The 21,910-nt window shown below is 36.7% G+C and overlaps 1 protein-coding gene across 3 annotated transcripts; it reads left to right on the top strand.

Annotated features, from left to right (window-relative positions):
* The first annotated feature begins 641 nt into the window (after nucleotides 1–641).
* On the top strand, nucleotides 642–21,674 carry LOC106089698 (polycomb protein Sfmbt). 3 transcript variants are annotated; one of them, XM_059364766.1, is made up of 10 exons: nucleotides 642–784; nucleotides 4,727–4,992; nucleotides 5,518–6,433; nucleotides 11,137–12,105; nucleotides 12,185–12,628; nucleotides 12,686–12,935; nucleotides 13,007–13,196; nucleotides 16,509–16,836; nucleotides 16,893–17,239; nucleotides 21,348–21,674. In XM_059364766.1, exons 2-10 carry the CDS (start codon nucleotides 4,855–4,857, stop codon nucleotides 21,672–21,674), a joined length of 3,909 nt encoding a protein of 1,302 aa, XP_059220749.1. In that variant the 5' UTR covers nucleotides 642–784; nucleotides 4,727–4,854. The 3 variants fall into 3 exon arrangements, with proteins under 3 accessions (XP_059220749.1, XP_059220748.1, XP_059220750.1); XM_059364765.1 differs by having other exon boundaries at nucleotides 16,893–17,329; XM_059364767.1 differs by lacking the exons at nucleotides 642–784; nucleotides 5,518–6,433 and having other exon boundaries at nucleotides 4,916–4,992; nucleotides 16,893–17,329.
* The last annotated feature ends 236 nt before the right edge of the window (nucleotides 21,675–21,910 follow it).

The raw sequence follows: 21,910 nt of genomic DNA, 5'->3' as shown, positions 1-21,910 counted from the left end.
TATAATAGTTTTTTGCCGTTTTCCGCTTATTTTCAGCCAACTTTTCACTGACATTTCTTTTATACGGAGTTTGACAACGTTCCGATCGAAAATCTGAACAGAATACTCAGCTTAACACACACAATACAAACCAACATATTTTAAATTTTTTTTACATGCACGCGTAAGTACGCATAAGTGCTGCGCGAGATATGTAACTTTAACTTATGCCTGGTACTATATTCGTTTTCTACCGCTGAAACCATGTTTTTCGCTATTACTTTTTGAAACACTTTTAATAAAATTTTACCAAAATTTTCATTCCTACTGAATGAAATCAACAAGTTTTTTTGATTTAAAGTCAATTATCTACAAAAAGTAATCGCTGAAGAATATCGCGAAAAGGAAATATAATACGAACCTTTAATTAGGAGGTACATATCATGCGGACCCAAGTGTTTGCGAGTTTATCAAAATAAATCAAATGAGGTACGTTTGCATTATGTGAGCTACACAAAGAACGCACAATTTTCGATTTCATAGACTCCTCTCTACATTTGACATTTTCGACAATGCGCATAAATTTAGAGTTCACCCTAAAAATATATTCGCAACACATATGGTACATCTGGCATCACCACAAGCGAGATATTTAAGTTTGTGGCAATTATTTTTCTGTCGGGTAGTCGGGTTATTAAAAAGAAATTTATCAAGCCAAAAATTGTTCTGAATTCGTGAAAATTTATTGAAAAATGGTTAATTCCTTGTAAATTAGGCATAAGTCAATTATATTTAAGTGAAATTGGTGAGTAAAGTGCAAGAATTGAAGAGAAAAAGTGTCGTACAAATTTCTGTGTCGGTCGGAAGTTGCGAATGAATTTTTTTTCCTAAGGTTTGGGTACACAAAACATCACACACACGAGTCTGCCAGCCAGCCAGCCTGCCTGCTGTTGTGTTTCTTCATTTATTCTACTTTTTTTTGATAGAGTGGCACAAATATCATCTTGGATAAAACAAGTATTGAGTTTACAATTCAATTACGGCCCTGAACAATGCATAGGAATAAGGCTGCCAGGATGTTCAAATGCTGTAAAAAAATGTGAATGATTTGATTTTTTGTATGCCATCTCCCCCCGTCACCACCTGCCTTGTGTCCAACAAAGTTCGCCAAACTGATTGAATATCCATGAAAAAAAAAACAAAATACGGGATAGTCGTGCAATGTGTGTGTGTGTGCTTTGTGTACTTAGCATTTTGAAGCATATACACGCAAAGGTTCAAATTAAAGTTTTTAAACTTTTTGTTTGTCTACTTATCATTTCCTAAATTTTTTTTACTTGATATCTTATTGTCAGGTAGGTTGTGGGCGAGAGTTCTTTCATGAAAAATATCTTAATTATAAACTGCGTTATGTCTATTGTACCAGTCAAGATTCAAAATGCCTGGAACAATGGAGATAGGAGCTCTTTCCAAGCAATTGTTTGTGGTAACAAATGTGAAAGCGTTTCAGTTCTTTTTTATGAAACGTGAGTTTGAACTGCACTGTAAAGGATTGGGCGGTGCAGGACTATTAGCATCTTTAGTGTCACAAATAATCGTTGCATTAATTCCTTAACTCTACGGATTGCAGTAACCACATTTTCATGTGGAGGTAAGCAAGCTCGTTCCGTTCCAAACCCGACCTCTCACTGAGACTCCGCTCGATACCGATCATCGATACGATGATTGTCCGCGTATGCAGTTAAAGCTACTCCGGATGGATCATTCCAATATCCGCAACCTGTGGATGGACCCGGTAGCTCGCAGCTAAGCTTCTCGTGACAGCATTGAACACCACACAGGTCGGATCTCAATGTTCCAGCTTGTGTGGTGCTCACAGCCATCCCGTGCCAGGTGATGTTGTTGTTGTATGAGTGTGTTGTACACTAAGGCGGCAGCCCTTGCCGGTGAAGAACTCCATAGAGTCGATCCAATACGTACAATCGGCTGCCATGGCTGATACCCGAGGTTAGGTAAGATAATGTAAGACGGCACGCTACAAGCAACTTCGTTTTATCGCTGCTTAACTTGGAGATCTTAGGTCCACATTGTTCGCTCTAGAAGAATGTCAAAAAACACCCAGCAAGGTGCAAGACAGCGATAGAAAGCCAAGAGTTCTCTTTTTGAGAAAACTATGTTCAGCCAATCAACAAGACAGGAGGCTCCGGGTATAAATTCCGTCTTGCCGCTTATAGCATGCCGCGTACCCTGTTTAGTTCCAGATTCAGCTCGCTGAATCTTCTATCCCCATGCACTCCATGTAGGGGTCACTAGCGTCAGGCGCAGGCGAGATTGGTATATATTGCACGGAATGGTGTATCAAGAAGGGCAATCCCTCACCTCCATTCCTTGAGCGATTCTTACGTAGCACATTGTATCCCTGACAACTGTGCAAACTGCAGGCGTTGGTCATCTTTATCTCCTGGATCGCTGTGATCAATATATTCTTCCGACTCATAAAATCCACAATCTCATAGATCTTGCCACGGAGACCGTTGCCGTTTAGTTACAAAAATGATACACTTCCCGGCACTGGCCTGGCAGTTATGGGGCTGGGATGATGCCGTTGCGTAAATTGCCGCACGGGAGAGGTCGGGAGGGTCACATAGTCCGAAGACGAGGACGCAGACAATCCCAAGGCAGCCGGTTGTATGTACCGGATTGACCCAATGAATTCCTTCAACGGCAAGGGCTGCCGCCTCAGTGTACCACACACTGCTACTACAACAACAACAACGAGGACGCAGAAGGCGACGACCACGACGATTGTGACCCACTGCTGGCTATGTTCGTACCGCACCTTGCAACATATCGAATATGACTATATTCCCGTAGTGAAGTGAGGCCAGAAAAAGATCGGAAATGTACCCACTCCATGCATCGGTTACACCTCACCGATACCGACCGATGATGGTGGCGGTTCTGGCAAACCGAACAGAACCAGGGTGCAGGATTCTTTTCAATCCCGGCACGGACCAGAAGCGTGCGGAGAAGGCACACCGGGATATGCCGCTCCCATGACCAAAAAAGACGAACACGTACACTGAGGCGGCAGCCCTTGCCGATAAGGAGTTCCATTGGTTCTATCCGATGCATACAACCGGCTGCCATGGGATTGGCTATAGTCCTGAAAGTTAGGAAAGGTTGTGAAAACCATCCTAACCTTCCGACGTACAGTCGGCGCTTTGTCCTGCACAAGATTTCCTGAGGAGGTTGTAGTTTTCTACTGTTGTAGAAGCCAAATTTTTGTATGTAGAGTTTGCGATCTTCGTAAAGCTCGTTCCGGTCCATAGAACTGATCGCCGCATGAATTTGGTGGTCATTGGTTATTTAAAGGCTCCAATAACTCCTCTTGTTATATCGAGTATCACAGGTACTCAGTATTTGAGCAAGAGCCGGTGCCACACGGCTCTCCCTAAGACACTCCACACGATTGTCCGCTTGCAGCTATCCACAACTAGTGGACTCACCCGATGGCCCTCGTCTGAGTTTCTAGTAATGGCAATGAACACCACACAAATCGGAGCTCAGACTTTCAACCCGTTTGCAGCCATGCCGTGCCGAAACGTTTTGGCGGTCGAGTGACGCTCCATACGTGACCTCAAAATTTCCTGTTAAATTTGTACTCAACTCTATCATGTCTTCCATATTGCACTGATATCGCTCCACAAGTCAGCTTGTGGACATTTGGGGCAATGGCAATGAACACTACACAAATTGTTGTTCACAGCCATGCCGTGCCGAAACGTTTTGGCGGTCGAGTGACGCTCCATACATGACCTCAAAATTTCCTTTTTAATTTGTGCTCAGTTCTGTCATGCCTTCCATATTGCACTGATATTGCTCCACAAGTCAGCTTGTGGACATTTGGGGCGGTTTATTAGAGATTGGACCTCAAATAAAGATGCCAGATAAGTTCTCTACTTTAATTAACATTTCAATTCACAATCATATTTTTGCGATCGTCGTTAAAAATAACACTTTCATTTGTGTCCATATTGTGTTGATCGTTTGACATGTCCGCTCGTTTGATTGTGGTCACCAAGATATTTAAGTCCCATTATAACATGACTGCCCAACGAATACAGAATACGAATCCTTTCATTTGTGTCCCATATTATTCTGATTGGTCTATACATCAGCTCATGGGCCCTCCATACGTGACTCCAAAATTCGCTGTTAAATTCGTACTCAACTCTGTTATGCCTTCCTATTAAGTCCCATATTGCACTGAATACAGTGCAATGAATCCTTTCATTTGTGTCTCACTTATTGATTGATCTATTGGGTTGTCCAAAAAGTAATTGCGGATTTTTCATATAGTCGGCGTTGACAAATTTTTTCACAGCTTGTGACTCTGTAATTGCATTCTTTCTTCTGTCAGTTATCAGCTGTTACTTTTAGCTTGCTTTAGAAAAAAAGTGTAAAAAAAGTATATTTGATTAAAGTTCATTCTAAGCTTTATTAAAAATGCATTTACTTTCTTTTAAAAAATCCGCAATTACTTTTTGGGCAACCCAATATATATCACCTCATGGGATTGTGGGAGCCCAGAAATCAGGTTCAGCCATTTCGAAGATTATATGGAACAAAACCAACAGCAAATATACCGACTTTAAATTTTATATACAAGTCTTGTTATACTGGCATATTTTTAAATACCTTAAAAACATAATCACTAATAATATTTTTTTTTTTTTATTTTCAGAAGTTGAACATCTATTTTTCTTGCCCATAAAAAGTTCTCAGTGTAGTCCTACTGTTTATTGGTTCCCTTGAAAAAAAAACAAAACGTTTTCAAATGCCAAATGCAGGCGACAAAAGTAATTGGAAAATATGAATCCCTCTGAATTGAGAATGATGTGGATGAGTCAATACAATCCAGAACGTATGTCACTCGAGGATGCAGCATCATTTTTTCATCCAAACGTTGGCCTCTCGGTAATGGACGACATGTCACAACAACAATCCATGGTAAGAAACAAATGACAAACATTAGCTAATCCACTTGAGAAATGATCATGTAAACACCCCCAAACATCCAATTACTATATAGATACCATCCAACTACAAAAACCTTCCTAGATCAAAGATCAAAACCATTCATTTGATTTCCTTTCCACTTTCTGTTTCATTCATTTCTTTATATTATTGTAAATGTATATTTTCAAATACTTTCATTTCAAAATTTTATTTCTCTATGTGTTTTTTTCTTTGTTTCTTTTCATATATTCGGTTCGATATTTCCAAAAAAAAAAATCTACGTTTATTAAAAAAAACCCCAAAACAAACAACTTGGCTGAATTTTTTTGAAATGCACACAAAATCAAAACTTAAAACCAATGAAACCTTTTCCTCAAAAAAAAACCAACAAAATTTTTTAATTTATGATTTCGATAAAATAAAAAACTACAACACGGTGTTCTCGACCTACCATCCAACTACTCCTAATGACACATTTAAATTGGAAAATCCAAATTCAAAACCAAACCAAACCAGGATGTTAATTCTATGATGAATATAGTTGGGGGGGATTTCAATAATCAGGCGGCTGTGGGTGCCGCTGCAGTGGCGGCATCATCTGTGGCCCTTGGTGTGCAGCCCACTTTGTTGACGACCAACACAAATGATATCTACAATTTTGCCCAAATGGGTTTGACCCAGCAACTCCTGCAACAATCGGCAGCAGCAGTTTTTCAAAACTATGCCAATATGGAGGATAATGCCAACAGTGTTTCGGCGGCGGCCACCGCCAACTATAATAATGCCTTAAATGTAGCTGCGGCGGCGGCAGCAGGTGGTGGTGGAATTTTGGTGAATAGTAATGGTAAACCCATTACCACATCACAATTCTTGGCAGCAGGCGGCAATGGTGGAGCAGGCACAGCACAAACACAACAGCACCAGCAGCCACAGCAACAGCAAATGTTTGATCAAATTGAAGAAGGAAATGCCGCCACCGCCGCCTATGGAGAAGATTCATCAGATATTACACCAAAACAGGAAATAATAAATATCGATGATTTTGTCATGATGACCGATTCGAATTCTTATGATGATGAGGAGGGCGACTACATCAATGGCAATGACAAATCCACTAGTGGTGGCATCGATATAACACAACCGCATGGTGTGCACGACAACGATCTGCTAATGTCCATGAGTGGCAAACATAAATTGCTAAGTGATGCTGTTGCAGCAGCGGCAGCCAACCGCAGCATGATCACCGCTGGCACTCAGTCGACGGCAGCAGTTGCCACTGCCTCAACACCTGGCTCTACATCCAGCTTGCGCTCACAGCGTAAGACTCGTAAAATTGAGCCCGTCAATCGACCAGGCTTAGTTTTAAAAACACCTATTGCCTATAAGGGCAATATCGATCCATCAGTTATACCAATACAAAAAGATGGCATGGGTAGGTTTGTTTTTATTTATTTATTTTTTTTTTTCCTTTAATTCAATTATAATTATTTACATTTTTCATGGTTAAGCTTAAAAAAAAACGCTTTAACATCATTTAAAATTTTTTTCATCCAAAGGCTTTCATAGACTATTGAAGGACAAATTCAAATTATTGAACAAACATTTTTAGTTTTTACAAGTATAAATTTTCTATGAAATCAAAAACTTAATTTTGCAGATAATGTTTCTAAGATTAACACAGTCCACTAAGCTTAAACGGGACAATAAAACACAAATTTGCATTTTATAGTCCATTTTAATCGCTAATGAAAATAAAAACAAAATATATAGTTGAAACTAACTGAGCTCGGCCCGCTCTGCTGCGCCCGATTATGCTATGTTGGAGAGGAGTACTTTAAATTTGAAATTTGTGTAATTGTAGTTAAAAATGTATTCCAATGCTCCTATGGATTTTTCTGCACTCAAGTACCTTTTATTTAAACCCCACATTGCAATGGTCAGTAAAAGTCCTTCTTGGGTTGTGGTGGTCGACTTGGTTCCAAAAGCGAAAGTTAGTTTCGTGCTCTATTCCCAAAGACCTTTCATTTAAGATCCATATTGCCATGGTCGGTAAATATATCCCATTTTAGGGGTTTTATGGCAGTGGGGTGAACCACGAAACAGTTCCGCAATTGGATATCAGATTCGTTTTCTACTCTCAAATACCTTCAATTTGAGTCCCATATTGTAGTGATTGGTCTATAAATCCGCTTACTGGGTTTTTGGGTGTGGGCGGCCCTCCTAGCCATCCCGCCCCAGAATTATCAAAAAAAGAATTACAACCTAATGCACCATCTGTGAAAATCTCAAGAAAATCAGTTCAACCGTTTTTGAGCCTATGTGGACACACAAACAAAGAAATCAACAAACAAACCAAAATTCATTTTTATATATAAAGCTGGACAGGGCCCGCTCCGCTGCGCCGTCTTTCATTCTCTTATTTTATCTGAGCCCTATACGGTCACTTCAAGAAATAAGTCCTGTTCGAGGGTGCTGGTACGGCCTTTCAGATATTTCGCGCCAATGTGTATATTATTGTCTTTATTGGTTTATATTCCATTTGACTGGTGGCTTTGGAGGTGGAGCGGACCCCTAGATATCCCACCCTAAATAAGGATACAAATTTCTATATTTAAGTTATTATGAACTAAATTTTGCTTAAATCTCCCAACCCATCTCCGAGATCTAGCGTTTTGGAAAATAGAGTAAGGGGAGGGTCCGCCCATTAATGTTTGGATGTTGGATTTGGTGGTGGATTGGAGCAGCCAGACTGTTTAGGGTTGGGTAGGCCCTTGGACCAAATTCTTATAACAGCTTCCCAATCGGTCCTGTGTCCTGTTAAGAGGTTTTGGGGGGTGGGACACTAAGGAATAAATTTTTAAGTCAGCATTGGACTCTACTTTAAATATCTTTGATTTGATATCCATATTGTCCCAATCGCTAAATTTGTCCTGCTGGGGGGTTTTGGGGGATGGGCTTAATTACCTATTTTACTGGGATTTTCATGAAACTTTTCAACATCTGAGTATAGACAGTATCTGAACATATATTGGGTTGCCCAAAAAGTAATTGCGGATTTTTCATATAGTCGGCGTTGACAAATTTTTTCACAGCTTGTGACTCTGTGATTGCATTCTTTCTTCTGTCAGTTTTCAGCTGTTACTTTTAGCTTGCTTTAGAAAAAAAGTATAGAAAAAGTATATTTGATTAAAGTTCATTCTAAGTTTTATTAAAAATGCATTTACTTTCTTTTAAAAAATCCGCAATTACTTTTTGGGCAACCCAATAGTATACTGCTGCCGTATAGTCCCGATTTCCGATTGAAGGCATTGCATTAATCGCACAAGAGCCAAATTTTTTCCCAAAATTAACGAAATTTTGAAGAGAACCTTTAACACTCATAACAGTTACCGTCAATATCCAATCCCATGGCAGCCGGTTGGACGTACCGGATTAACCCGATGAATTCCTTCATCGGCAAGGGCTGCCGACTCAGTGTACAACACACTGCTACAACAACAACAACAGTCAATATCAGAACTTTTTACTTTTACTTTAATTGGCTTTTGATCGTCCCGGTTTGCGTGTACTACCGTGTTTGCCTTCAAGAGATTTCTTTGCTGGAGCTTCTTCATCCATTCTGACAACGTGTCCTACCTAACGCAGCCGTTGTATTTTGATGCGGGTAACTATGCTATCATCGTCATACAGCTCGTGGTTCATACGACGCCTATATTCTCCATTAACACAAACTGGTCCATATATTTTACGAAGAATCTTTCTCTCAAACACTCCAAGCACTGCCCCGCCTGCTTTCACAGGTACCCATGCCTCAGAACCATATAACAGCACGGGTGGTATCAGTGTCTTGTATAGTGTAATCTTCGTCTGTCAAAAGGTGGCCTTGTTTCTAAAATGCTCAATTAGTCCAAAGTAGCATTTGTTTGCCAGTAATATTCTTCGCTTTATTTCAAAACGGGTGTCATTCGTTTCGGTTACGGCGGTGCCGATTAGATAAAGTTCCTGACAATCTCAAAGTTGTGGTTCGCAACTTTCTCAATTGTTTTTATCTGATCGTTTGTACAGGGCGTTTTGGGAGTTAGTATCATCCATTTCGTTTTATCTTCATTTACTGGCAGACCCATTTTCACTGACTCTATTTCGATTTTTTCCATGGCTGTAGTTACTATTTCCGATGAATGACCTATGATGTCGGTGTCGTCGGCATAGGCGAGTAGCATGTGCTCTCTTGTGATTAGTGTGCCATATATAATAATATAATCTTCTCCAGCAGGATATTAAAGAGATCACACGATAAGTTGTCTCCTTGTCTGAAACCTCATTTGGTATTGAATGGTCCGGAGAGATTCTTTGCTATTCTTACTGAGAAACATGTATCAGCAAATGTCATTCTGCAGACTCTGCATTAATTTTGCTGGGATACCAAACTCAGACATGGTTTGAAATACCTTTGAACGTACAGGGCTGCCGAAAGCGGCTATGTTTGCAACAAAGAGATGGTGTTGATTTGCCTTCTCGGGTCTTTTCCAGCATTTGTCGCAGTGTGAATATCTTGTCTATGGTGGATTTACCAAGTCTAAAACCGCATTGATAGGGCCCAATTATCTCATTGACTACACAGAAACGACAAGTAGTGATATAATTTTGAGTTGTCCCCGGCCATTTTTTTTTAATAATGAAGTTGGTATTTATATGTTGGAAAAACCTAACAAAAATTGAGTTCAGCCTACCAACCTACCAAAAGTATAAAAACTTACCAATTTTGGTAGGAACCAACCAAAAACGGCATCACTCGTCAGGTCCCCTACCAGCAGTCCTTCTGAGATCATGCTTCCTCAGCCCCTGGATAAGTGACATCCTACTCTGTGAAAAGCACAGAAGGTTTCCGGGACCTGCGGTAAACCGGGATGGGTCTTCATTGAGTTCTTTGGAAACAGGGAGTCATACAGGATTCTGGTTTAGTTATTCAGGTGGAGTTATTCACTATACTGAAAGAACTGGAGACGATTTTTGTGCATGAGCGGCAGGCCGATCAGGCCTTTATCACCATATATTTGGGAAGTCAAGTGGCGCTGAATGCTCTGGCGTTGAACCTGTGGAATCGAGAAAATGCAAGCAGCTCTTTTTTAGATCCATGGGGAAGACTGTCAGGCGTTGCAAGGTCCCGGGCCATCACGGGGTAGTGGGGAACAAGAAGCAGATGAACACAAATAATGCAACGGAATCGGCGAAACTTCATCTTTTTAAGCTACTTGGTAAAGTGGCGCTTTTTACGATGACTACTTGATTGAGGCGTGTACTGGTGATGTGGGTTGCAAGGTGTCAAAGGCCCTTAGGCCAGGTTTTTCACGGCCTATGTGCTGAGGCAACATGACCTTGGAAGGACTGCTGATAGGAGTTCTGACTTGTCATTAAGTGTTTAGTGTCGCGCTGGGATCAACCAGTGGCAGCTTCTGCAGTATGTGCGTTGGCGAGGAGATGTTGAAGATGGTCGAACACCTTTTGTATCACTGCCCTGCAATTGCGAGTAGAAGACACCGAATAAAAGGTGAACATCTCTTTCCGTGTCTGGATTCCTTCCAGAAACTTAGTTCTCCTGTCACTCTAGAGTTCTGTAGAGACCTGGATTGGATGACGGAACCATACCTCTCATCGGTGAAAGTTTCTTCCCGATCCACCTGGTTTCCTTCTATTTCTGTTTTTCCTTGTCACCTTTATCTCTCTTCTAACTTCTTTTAGGACGAATACTATAGACCTATGGTCTATGAGTGAATCGTCTAGCAAGTGAAGTTGCTGCCCTCCAACCTAACAAAACCATAGGCTTGTATAGAGACTTTATCTAATTAAGGACTTATCTAAAGGCAGTTAGTTCCCCTATGCCTTTAGATAAGTCCTTAAAAAGGGAAGCGAATTCGGTTCCCTTTCTGAAGAGGTGAGACTCAAAACGTTTATATCCACCCCTATAGACTTGTTTTGAAAAAACACAGTTAGGTGTAAACATTTGTTATTGCCCTTAAAAAAAGGAGTACATCTACAACCTTTTACTATGCGAATGAATCTTCGACGATCACAACCACAACTTGTGTAGCCGTGTGCCCTATTAATAATTCGCACTCTTTGTGTGCTTTCTTTTAGCCGTTTGTGAACGTTGTGGAGCAATAGGTGTTAAACATACATTCTATACAAAATCTCGACGATTCTGTAGTATGGCATGTGCCCGTGGTGAATTATATTCGTTGGTGGTGAATAAAGGTTATACAACGCAGCAACAACAGGCTCTTTTCAATATGGAGAACAATTTTAACGAAAGCAAAATGCAGCAGCAACAATTACAACAACAGCAGCAACAAGAGCATAACAATGAACAACAATCAACGGCGGAGGGGGGAGCACATCAACAGACGCAACAGCAACAGCAACAAAATGATGTGGAAATGGCTCTTCGTGTGGCCCATATCAAAAATGCCAATTATCGCTTTCGCATCACTGACCAATCGAAAATCACACAAATCAATGGATTGGGTGAGCCCATAGGAGGTGCTGGCAGCAATAACGGCAACAACAGCAACAACAATGTAGCCAACGAGGCAACAGCCTCCAATGCCACAGTCACAGGCTGCAATACAATAACACCAGCCGGAGTTGGATCCACACAACACATGAATACCAATGCTGGTGTACAATATGCCGCCGACAATGAGCAACTGGCCGAATTGACCAGCACCCCCAAAGCCCTGCAAATGTATCGAGATGTTATGCCCCAAGATGAGTTGCCACAAATTCCCAAATATGATCGTCTTCCAACGCCATGCCCCCAAATGGAAAAAATCATTAGTATACGAAGGAGATTATATGATCCATCGCATTCATATGACTGGACACCGCGTTTGGCCCGCGAGGATTTCTATGCAGCGCCGGTGACATGTTTTCATCATGCGCCCGGCTGTGATGTGTGGGATAATCTGGGCATCGATATGAAAGTGGAGGTGGAGAATACCGATTGTGATCAAGTCGAAGTGATACAGCCCGGTCAGACGCCGCACTCATTTTGGGTGGCCACAATATTGGATATACAGGGCTACAAGGCACTGATGAGATATGAAGGTAGGTGAAGTAAAAAGATTCTCTAAAGGATCAACCTTACTAATTGCTCTAAATGTCCTTCTGTATTCCTTTTGTTTAGGCTTCGATGACGAGGCTCATGACTTTTGGGTAAATCTTTGCAATTCAGAGGTTCATGCCGTGGGTTGGTGTGCTACACGCGGCAAACCTTTAATACCTCCCCGCTCTATAGAGAATAAATACAAGGATTGGAAAGATTTTCTGGTAACTCGACTTTCAGGAGCACGCACTTTACCTTCAAGTTTCTACAATAAAGTCAATGATAGCATGCAGTCAAGATTTCGTCTTGGCCTTAATCTCGAGTGTGTGGACAAAGATCGCATATCACAAGTGCGGCTGGCAACGGTTACTAAGATAGTGGGCAAACGTTTATTTCTGCGATATTTTGATTCGGATGATGGCTTTTGGTGTCACGAAGATTCACCAATTATCCATCCCGTGGGATGGGCCACCACTGTGGGCCATAATTTGGCAGCGCCTCAAGATTATTTGGAACGAATGTTGGGTAAATAAAATTTCATAATTATCATCGATCTTAGATAACACAACTTTTACCCTATAGCTGGTCGTGAGGCCATGATTGAAGTTCATGAAGATGATGCCACCATCGAACTTTTCAAAATGAATTTCACCTTTGAAGAGTACTATTTGGAGGGCAAGGCCAAGACCTTTGTCGAAGGCATGAAACTGGAAGCTGTTGATCCCTTAAATCTTTCCTCAATATGTGTAGCTACTGTTATGGCAGTTCTTAAGTTTGGCTACATGATGATACGCATCGATTCGTATCAACCAGATGCCACAGGATCTGACTGGTATGATTGGAAAAAAATCTTCCAAAATTCCAGCATGTTTATTTTTGTCTGTAATTTCTCGCCTTTTTTAGGTTTTGCTATCATGAAAAGTCTCCTAATATATTCCCCGTAGGATTCTGTTCGGCAAACAATATCACCTTGACACCACCCAATGGTTATACGGCAGCTAACTTTACATGGGAAACATATTTGCGCGATACCAATTCAGTGCCAGCCGGTTCACATTTATTTCATCGTACTGTACCAAGTCATGGATTTGAGGTGAGTTTAAAATATTTCACTTAAATTTTGTTTTCGGTAAAAATTGGAATAAAATTTTCTAGTCGAAGAAAATTTTATTAAAAATTTGTCTAAAGAAAATTTCATTAAAGAACATTTAATTTTTTGGAGAAATTTTGCTCAATTTTTTTAGGGAAAATTTCACGGAAATTTGGTTTTTAAGGAAAATTTCACGAAAATTTTGTTTTTAGGAAAAATTTCACAGAAATTTTGTCTTTATAGACATTTTTACAGAAATTTTGTCTTTGGGGAAATTTTTACAGAAATTTTGTCTCTAGGAAAAATTTGACGAAAATTTTTTCTTTAGTGAAAATTTCACTGAATTTTGTCTTTGGGGAAAATTTTACCGAAATTTTGCCTTTGGGGAAAATGGGACCGAAATTTTGCCTATACGGAAAATTTGGCCAAAATTTGACTTAAGCGAAAATTTCAATGAAATGTTGTTTTTAGGTATGGTTTTCACACAAAGAAAACCATCCCCCCACAGCAGAGCGGGGATATTTCAATGAAACTTCAGGCCAAGAGCATGGCCAAGTTCACAAAGCCACTGACTACAGTCAGTGTAGGAGTGGGTTACACCACCTCACCCAGGCTGCCAGTACGCGGCAGTTAACATCGATTCTCTCTTAGAACGCAAGAGAGATTATCAAAGAACAATTTCCCGAAGATCAGAATTTAAAATTTACCTAAAAACAACATTTCATTGAAATTTTCTCTTAAGTCAAATTTTGGCCAAATTTTCCGTATAGGCAAAATTTCGGTCCCATTTTCCCAAAGGCAAAATTTCGGTAAAATTTTCCCCAAAGACAAAATTCAGTGAAATTTTCACTAAAGAAAAAATTTTCGTCAAATTTTTCCTAGAGACAAAATTTCTGTAAAAATTTCCTCAAAGACAAAATTTCTGTAAAAATGTTTTGACCGAAATTTTGTCTCTAGCGAAAATTTTACTGAAATGTTGTTTTAAAGAAAATTTCACTTAATATTTTGTCTTTAGAGACAATTTCACTGAAATTTTGTCTTTAGGGTAAATTTCATTGAAATTTTGTCTTTAGGGTAAATTTTATTGAAATTTGGTCGTTGGGGAAAATTTCACTGAAATTTTGTCGTTGGGGAAAATTTCACTGAAATTTTGACGTTGGGGAAAATTTCACTCCGATTCAAGTTTAAGCTCGATGATAAGGGTCCTCGCTTTTATAGCCGAGTCCGAACGGCGTGCCGCATTGCGACACCTCTTTGGAGAGAAGTTTTACATGGCACAGTAACTCACAAATGTTGCCAGCACCAGGAGGGGAAAACCACCGCTGAAAATTTTTTTTCTGATGACCCAGACATTCATCGTCATAGGACATGCTAACCTCTGCGCTACGGTGGCCTCCTTTGTCTTTAGGGAAAATTTTAATGAAATTTTGTCTTTAGGGAAAATTTCACTAAAAATTGGTCTTTAAGGAAAATTTCACTGAAATTTGGTCGTTAGGGAAAATTTCACTGAAATTTTGTCTTTAGGGAAAATTTCATTTAAATTTTGTCTTTGGGGAAAATTTGACTGAAATTTTGTCTTTAAGGAAAATTTCGCTGAAATTTTGTCTTTAAGGAAAATTTCACAGAAATTTTTCCTTTAGGGAAAATTTCACTGAAATTTTGTATTAGGGAAAATTTTACTGAAATTTTGTCTTTAGGGAAAATTGCACTGAAATTTTGTCTTTAGGGAAAATTTCACTGACATTTTGTCTTAGGATAAATTTCACTGAAATTTTGTCTTTAGGCTAAGTTTCACTGAATTTTTGTCTTTAGAGATAATTTCACGAAAATTTTGTTTAGGGAAATTTCACGAAAATTTTTTCTTTAAGAAAATTTCACAGAAATTTGGTCTTAGGAAAATTTCGCAGAAATTTGGTCTTTAGGAAAAATTTTCACTGAACATTTCACTTAAATTTTGTTTTTAGGGAAAATTTCACTTAAATTTTGCTTTTAGAGAAAATTTCACTGAAATTTTGTCTTTAGGGAAAAATTTCACTGAAATTTTGTCTTAAGGGAAAATTTCACTGAAATTTTGTCTTAGGGAAAATTTCACTGAAATTTTGTCTTAGGGAAAATTTCACTGAAATTTTGTCTTTAGGGAAAATTTCACTGAAATTTTGTTTTTAGGGAAAAATTCACTGAAATTTTGTCTTAGGGAAAATTTCACTGAAATTTTTTCTTTAGGGAAAATTTCACTGAAATTTTTTCTTTAGGGAAAATTTCACTGAAATTTTGTCTAAGGAAAATTTCACTTAAATTTTGTCTTTAGGGAAAATTTCACTGAATTGTTTTTAATTCACGGAAATTTGGTTTTTTGGGGAAAATTTCACTGAAATTTGTCTAGGGAAAATATCACTGAAATTTTGTCTTTATGGAAAAATTCAATTAAATTTTGTCTTTAGGGAAAGTTTCACTAAAATTCTGTCGTTGGGGAAAATTTCACTGAATTTTTTTTAAAGGAAAAATTTAAGGAACTTTTTTTTTTGAGGAAAATTTCATTGAAATTTTGTCTTTAGGGAAAATTTCACTAATATTTTGACTTTAGGGAAAATTTCACTGAAATTTTTTTCTTTAGGGAAATTTTCGCTGCAATTTTGCCTTAGGAAAGATTTCACGGAAATTTTGCCTTTAAGGAAAAAATTCGCTGAAATTTTGTCTTTAGGAAAAATTTCAATGAAATTTTGTTTTAGAGAAAATTTTACTGAAATTTTTCTTAGAGAAAATTTCACTTAAATTCTGTCGCTAGAGAAAATTTCACTGAAATTTTGGCTCTAGAGAAAATGTCCATGAAATTTTGTCTTTAGAGGAAATTTCGCTGAAATTTTGTCTTCAAAAAAAATTGACAGAAGTTTTAGTTTTAGGGAAAATTTGACCGAAATTTTGCTTAGCGAAAATTTCACAGAAATTCTGCCTTAAGGGAAATTTTCGCTGCTATGTTGTCTTTTGGGAAAAATTTTCTGAAATGTTGTCTTAAGCGAAAATTTTGTTGAAATTTTAATCGTAAGGAAAAATTTTACCTCAATTTTGTCTCTAGCGAAAATTTCACAGTAATTTGTCTTTGGGGGAAATTTTGTCATTAGTAAAAATTTCACGAAAATTTTGCCTTCTGGAAAATTTTACTAAATTTTTGTCTTTGGAGAAAATTTTACTTAAATTTTGTCTTTAGAGAAAATTTCACTGACAATTTTTCTTTAAGGAAAATTTCCTTAAAAAAATTTTTAAAGTTTTTTTCTTTCCATTTGCTAACCACTTTTTCATTTATCTTTCTTTATTTAGGTGGGCATGAGTTTAGAATGTGCCGATCTTATGGACCCCCGTTTAGTGTGTGTGGCCACTGTTTCGCGTGTGGTTGGACGCCTTCTTAAGATTCATTTTGATGGTTGGACAGATGAATATGATCAGTGGTTGGATTGTGAATCGGCGGATATATATCCAGTTGGTTGGTGTGTTCTGGTGGGTCATAAACTTGAGGGGCCACCTGCACCAGCGCCGGCACCTCCAAAGGCTGCACCGAAGCCCAAGGCACAGAAAAAGCGCAAAAAGAGATCATTGCCTGGGGGCAATAAAAACTTAAACTCATCTCATGATAGCACAGCACCTCAAGGTTATAACAATTATCTAACAAATTAAATAACCATTTTAATTATTTTTCTTTTACAGTTAAATCTCGTACAATAGCTTTAAAGACAACACCCCATCTTCCTAAGCTTAGCATAAAATTAGAACTTAAGCCGGAGCATCACAATCCCGCCTTTTATGACAATGCCAATGCCGGTCATGAGCCTCTGGACGAGGACGAAGACGACGAACTCGATGAATACGATGAGGACTCGAACAGTTTGATTTCCAATCAATCGTCATCGCATGCATTGGACACATCGAGCCAAAGTCAACCAACTGGAAGTTCAGCAACATCATCAGCGCTACTAATGAATCCTGCGGCTGTTGCAGCCAATGCGGCGGCGGCGGCAGCGGCGGCGTCAACAAACAGTAGTAACGATAATAAAGTACGTAAGACCAAAAAATCGAATTCTGTTAAGAAACCCCAATCACCTGCACCGCCTATTGCGACACGTAAAGCAACTAGTTATATTGGGGTAAGTGGTAGTAGAACCCTGTAATAGTGCGTCCTCCCCCTTAATATCAATATTGTTGGGAATAAAACAGCAAGCATTAACCAACACATTTCCATTCATACCATTTCATATCCACTACCACCACCACTATCGCCTCCTCAAATCATTCCAAAACAAATCTTGTGAAGCATGTTGTGGTGCTCCATTGAACTTATTTTGTTTTAAAGAAGTTTTTTCTTTGATATCATCAAAATCACATTTTTATTATTGAACCGCTTGCATGTTCCCAGAGTTAGAGTGGTCAAACTATAGACCACAATCAAATCAAGACACATGCAAATATGAATGGCCTGAATCCACGGAATTTTAAAATAATAGTCCTCACTTTTTGATTATTGTCACTATGCTCAAATTTGGTAGGGTGATACAACCCCTACCTTACAAAAGCTCTTCACAAAAGATAGGGTCGAGGACACTCATACCATCGCAACCCTTTTCAATCAAAGTACAAAAAGAAATGATTCGACAAAATTTTCCTTTTAGACAAAATTTCGGATAAATTTTTCCTATAGACACATTTTTCACAAAAATTTTCCCTATATACAAATTTTCCCTTCAGACAAAACATTCATGAAATATTCTCTAGGTTAGTTAAGGTTAGGTTGAAAAGAGGGTGTGGATGTTGATCGGCCCTATGCCACTAGGGGCATACACTTTAGCCAGTAATTGGCTTGTTGCACGTTCTAAATACTAAGAAGTAACCTTGGAAAAGAAAATCTTGGTCTGAAATTCTTCTAAAAATGAATTTCAATAAAATTTTATTTAAAGACAAAATTTCTCTATGGTAAAAAAGTCCATAAAATTTTATTGACATTTTGGTCTAAGACATTGAATTTTTGTATGAGCAATGCATTTTTCCTGAGAAAATGAAATTTTTCTAATTTCAATGAAAATTTTTCTGAAGATAAGGAAATTTGTGTAGATCTAATGAAATTTTTCCGAAGACAAAGAAACTTTTTAATATTCTCTAAAGCAAAATTTTAGTAAAGTTTTCTCTAAAGGCAAAATATTAGTAAAATTTTCATTAAAGACAAAATTTTCATGAAATTTTCTCGACAGAGGAAATTTTTCTAATTTTAAAGATTTTTATCTAAGGACAAATAAGTGCTTTTCTAGCTAATTGAGAATATAGAGAATTGTAAAAATATTTTAATATGCTCTACAGTCAAAATTTTGGTCAAATTTTCTCTAAAGACAAAATTTTAGTAAAATTTTCTCTAAAGACAAAATTTTAGTAAAATTTTCTCTAAAGACAAAATTTTAGTAAAATTTTCTCTAAAGACAAAATTTTAGTAAAATTTTCTCTAAAGACAAAATTTTCGTAAAATTTTCTCTAAAGACAAAATTTTAGTAAAATTTTCTCTAAAGATAAAATTTTAGTAAAATTTTCTCTAAAGATAAAATTTTAGTAAAATTTTCTCTAAAGACAAAATTTTCGTGAAATTTTCTCTAAAGACAAAATTGTAGTAAAATTTTCTCTAAAGACAAAATTTTAGTAAAATTTTGTAAAATTTAGTAAAATTTTCCCTAAAGACAAAATTTTAGTAAAATTTTCCCTAAAAACAAAATTTTAGTAAAATTTTCCCTAAAGACAAAATTTTAGTAAAATTTTCCCTAAAGACAAAATTTTAGTAAAATTTTCCCTAAAGACAAAATTTTAGTAAAATTTTCCCTAAAGACAAAATTTTAGTAAAATTTTCTCTAACGACAAAATTTTAGTAAAATTCTCTCTAAAGAAAAAATTTTAGTAAAATTTTCTCTAAAGACAAAATGTTCGTAAAATTTTCTCTAAAGACAAAATTTTCGTAAAATTTTCTTTAAAGACAAAATATTATTAAAATTTTCTCTAACGACAAAATTTTAGTAAAATTTTCTCTAACGACAAAATTTTAGTAAAATTTTCTCTTACGACAAAATTTTAGTAAAATTTTCTCTAACGACAAAATTTTAGTAAAATTTTCTCTAACGACAAAATTTTAGTAAAATTTTCTCTAACGACAAAATTTTAGTAAAATTTTCTCTAACGGCAAAATTTTAGTAAAATTCTCTCTAAAGAAAAAATTTTAGTAAAATTTTCTCTAAAGACAAAATTTTAGTAAAATTCTCTCTAAAGGCACATTTTAGTAAAATTTTGTCTAAAGATAAAATTTTCTCTAAAGACAAAATTTTAGTAAAATTTTCTCTAAAGACAAAATTTTATGAAATATTTATCTATGCAAACAATGCAAATTTTCTGAAGACGATGAATTTTTTCTTAAGTCAACAAATTTTTTTTAAAGTCAAGGAAATTTTTCTAATTTTAAAGATTTTTTCTAAAGACAAATAAGTGCTTTTCTAGCTTATTGTATTCTAAATGCATTGACATTTTTTCTACAGGAAAAGTATTTTTTTAGATAATGAATGGCCCAGTAAAAAAGTTGAAAATGCAGGACAAGTTTGAGATCAAATTGTATCCAAGTGTATCTAATTAGATATAATTTGATCCAATTATATCTGATGGCAGATATATTTGGATCTGATCACATTTTTATTTACTCGGGTGTATTTTAAAGACTTTTGTTCTAAACATAAATTCTTTACTACAAACAATCCCTTTTTTCTCAAGATGATAAAATTTTTCTAAAGCAAATGAAAATATTTCTCAAGGCAGGGAAATTTTTCCACAGTCAAAGAATTTTTTTTTAAGACAAAGACATTTTTTTGTAATTTTCATAATTGTTTTATTTTTCAATGCAATGAAATTTTTCTCAAGGAAATGAATTTGTTTTATACGAGTAAATTTTACGAAATTTTCCTCTAAAGACATACTTTCCATAAAATTTTCTTGTGAGTCAAAACTTACAAGAAATTTTTTCTGAGTCTAAAATTTTAAAAAATTTTCTTTAAAAACAAAACCTGAAAAAAACTTCTCAGCATTAAATTGAATGAAAGTTGTCTCTAAAGACAAAATTCAATGGAAGTTTTGTCTAAGACAACGAATTTACATAAAATAACAATTTTACTAAAAACGAGGATTATTTTCTAAATTTAATCAAAAATTTTTCTTAAGTCAATAAAGTATTTTAATGTTAAAACCAATCACCCTGAAATTTCTGGTGAATATTTTTGGACGATTTATTCAAGTTCCATCATTTGAACGAAAATGATTCCAAAGTCTTAAAGTCTTGGCCACATAAAGGCGTTTTTATTATCCAATTTCGGTGAAATTTGGCACAGTGACTTATGTGACAACGGTGACATGTATTTTAGATATTGTCCAAATCGGACCATAGTTGGACATAGCTGCTATGGGTTCATAAGTAGCGCATTTTTCACCGGAATATGGCGAAAGGTGGTTTACATATATACCCGAGGTGGTGGGTATCCAAAATTCGGCCCGGACGAACTTAGTGTCTTTTTACTTGTTTTTCTAATAACCAAGAAAATTTTCTTTAATTAATGAAATTTTCCTTAAATTAAAGACAAGGAAAGTTTTTCTTAAGAAAAATGGTTTTATTTAAAAGTTTTTTTTTTTAATGTTATAAAATATTTTGTCTTATCCAATATGACAGATTTTAAATGTGATTTACTTTTTTGATTTTCTATACCTTAGCTAAGAATGGTTCAAGTCTCCATTATCGCATAAAGCTCTCACATAAGCTATCTTGGATCTGTTTAACGGATTCTTATAAATGATCTTTGTACGGTTTAACCGTCTCTTAAATAATTTGACTGAAATTTTGCATGTAAAGTTCTGTTAGGTTTAGGCCACATATATGACTTTTTACCATTTATATTCATCAACTTCATATATTGTATCTATATACTCATCTTCAATGAAACAACGCACTGTTATTGGCATTTACCACCAACCACCCAACCATATACCCATCATCATAGTCTGTAACACCAAATATTTTACTCAAAAATAATTTTACTAATATTTTTATCTTTTTGAAACATTTACCCCAATCTCTCTACCTCCTCTACGATGCCATAGAACTCTTCGGTGAGCAGTACCAAATATATACCACGTTTAAGTGATTGCAGCGACAATGAAAGCAATAGTGAATTAATGCCGGATACTTGGAATGTCTATGATGTATCACAATTCCTGCGTGTCAATGATTGTACGGCACACTGTGATACCTTTAATCGTAACAAAATCGATGGCAAGCGTTTGCTACAGCTATCGAAGGATGAGATAATAACGTTGCTGGGCATGAAGGTGGGACCTGCATTAAAAATCTACGATTTGATACAACAACTGAAGTGTAAATTAAATCCGGGCAAGTCGCGTATGCACAAGAATAATAAATATTTATAGTCCAATATGAATGATGATGATAATGGTAATAAGAATAATGATAATCATAAGAATAGAAGTAGTAGTAATATAGTCAGTGAAGCGGCGGCCTCATCTTCATCCTCATCGTTCTCCTGCAGCAGCAGCAGCAACAACAATAACTACAACTATAACCACAGTATGGCCTATATGGGTAACCATAACAATGATGAAATTGTTAATACTTCAGATGCCAGCAATGCAGCAACCACCAACAC

The sequence above is a fragment of the Stomoxys calcitrans genome, chromosome 3 (genome assembly GCF_963082655.1).
Source record: "Stomoxys calcitrans chromosome 3, idStoCalc2.1, whole genome shotgun sequence".
Taxonomy (NCBI): Eukaryota; Metazoa; Arthropoda; class Insecta; order Diptera; family Muscidae; genus Stomoxys; species Stomoxys calcitrans.
Note: the sequence above shows the minus strand (reverse complement) of the source record. Positions and strands in the feature narration are given on the sequence as shown.